Here is a 1,817-nt window from a genome sequence, read left to right on the forward strand (position 1 = left end):
GTCCAACTTTGAAAAGAAATCATTCGTGCCCGACGTAGCTGAGCATCACCCTGATCGTGTATTCGTATATCAAGCAGCACGAATCATAAAGCTCCGATCTCCGGATCCTTGCTCGAGAGCCCATCCGATCTCTCGGAAAGCTTCTAAACCCAGTTCACCATCCCCTCCCCCAAGAAATCTCTCCCGCCCCTCCTTTACAAAACCCCCTCCATTTCGCACCCCCTCACAAGAATCCAAAACAATCACAGCAGAGAGAGAGAGAAAGAAGAGGGAGAGAGAAGAGAGAGAGACCATGGCTTCCGCCGTCGCTTGCAAGGGTCCCACGCCGGCCAGCTTCCTCAAGTCCGGCGCTCCCGTGGCCTTCTGCCCCCACAACACCGCCGCCGTCATCGCCGACTGCCGCCCGTACAACACCCTGGTCATCCCCAGCTTCATCTCGCAGGGTATGTCTACCTCGCCTGTGACCTCGTCATCCACAGCTCTGCCGTTTCTTTGCGGTCGTTCTTAACATCGCATGGCAGGGTTCTGATCTGCTTTTGCCGTCCTCGATGTTGATCCTGCAGACGTGCTTGACCCGCTCGGCGCGCCGACCAGCATGGCCCGTCTGCTGTCCCGGGTGGACGACGTCGCAACTCAGACCGGCCTCTCCTCCACTACTGGGGCTACGCGGCTCGGACGCTGGGTGGCCAAGGAGGACGACGGCGCGGTGTACCTCAAGCTGCCGATGCCGGGGCTGACCAAGGAGCACGTCCAGGTGCGCGCGGACAAGAACATCCTGGTGATCAAGGGCGAGGGCGAGAAGCAGCCCTGGGACGGCGACGACAACTCCGCGGTGCGGAGGTACAACCACCGCATCGAGATACCCGCTGACGCCTACAAGATGGACAAGATCAAGGCCGAGATGAAGAATGGCGTGCTCTGGGTCACCCTGATCAAGCTGAAGGAGGAGGAGCGCAAGGACGTCTTCCACGTCAAGGTCGAGTAGTCCTAGTGGTGGTACTGCTCATGGAGGAGAGTCTGAGAGAGGCCTTGTTGATGTGGTCATGTTTTGGTGTCTTTCTTCCTTGTTTTGTTTGGTTGAGCGTCTTGGATCGAGTTTGAGTAGGTAGTGGTCTGGCGGTAAAGTCTGTCATGAACTCTGTTAGTTTCCTCTATGTTCCGCATGTGATGAACTTGCTTTGGTGGTGAAATTGGTCATGAAATTCTGTTGATTTCCCCAAGTTTGGCGTATCATGAACTGATTTGGTGCTAAAAATTGTCATCAAACCTTGTTGATCTGATCTCCTTAAGTTACTAGTATCGCCTGTCTATCTTCAGCTACTAGTATCGCCTGTCTATCCTTTCTCGTCCTTGATCTGCATTGCTTTTGCTTTAAGCTTTCTGTAAAAAGCTGGGCAGTTAGACGTCATGGAGTTACAGCTTTTGCTTTAAGCTCTCTATCTGAAAAATTGACTGATCCCCTCCAGTTTGACGTCATGGAGTTGGTGAAAGGGCAGTTAGCCAGTTACTGATTGATGATTTTTTGCTGGCTGTTCCTTGAATTTTGTGTGCTTATCCATGAGTTTAACTTTTTGCAAGAACAGTAATTCTTACGTGAACAATCAAAGGAGATAGCCGTTTGTTTGTTTACTAGCAAAATGGCCCGTGCGTTGCCATGGAAGAAAAAAAAACATAATCTCCAATGATGATGAACATATTATGTTCACATATCATCGCTTGATTTAGAAATTTTGTACACAAATGCAAGAAAATGTTTCTTCTTTTAAATTTATTCACAAGTTGAAGCAATCTTTACATTTTCAAAAATCTTGGTAACT

General features: G+C 50.0%; 1 protein-coding gene across 1 annotated transcript; it reads left to right on the top strand.

The window, feature by feature from the left end:
• Positions 1-233: 233 nt before the first annotated feature.
• Positions 234-1,220, top strand: LOC123410866 (26.2 kDa heat shock protein, mitochondrial-like). Its single transcript, XM_045103800.1, has 2 exons — positions 234-443; positions 564-1,220. The coding sequence occupies exons 1-2, from the start codon at positions 293-295 to the stop codon at positions 983-985; spliced, it is 573 nt and encodes a 190-aa protein (XP_044959735.1). The 5' UTR covers positions 234-292; the 3' UTR covers positions 986-1,220.
• Positions 1,221-1,817: the final 597 nt, after the last annotated feature.

Source organism: Hordeum vulgare, chromosome 7H (assembly GCF_904849725.1).
Source record: "Hordeum vulgare subsp. vulgare chromosome 7H, MorexV3_pseudomolecules_assembly, whole genome shotgun sequence".
Lineage (NCBI taxonomy): Eukaryota > Viridiplantae > Streptophyta > Magnoliopsida > Poales > Poaceae > Hordeum > Hordeum vulgare.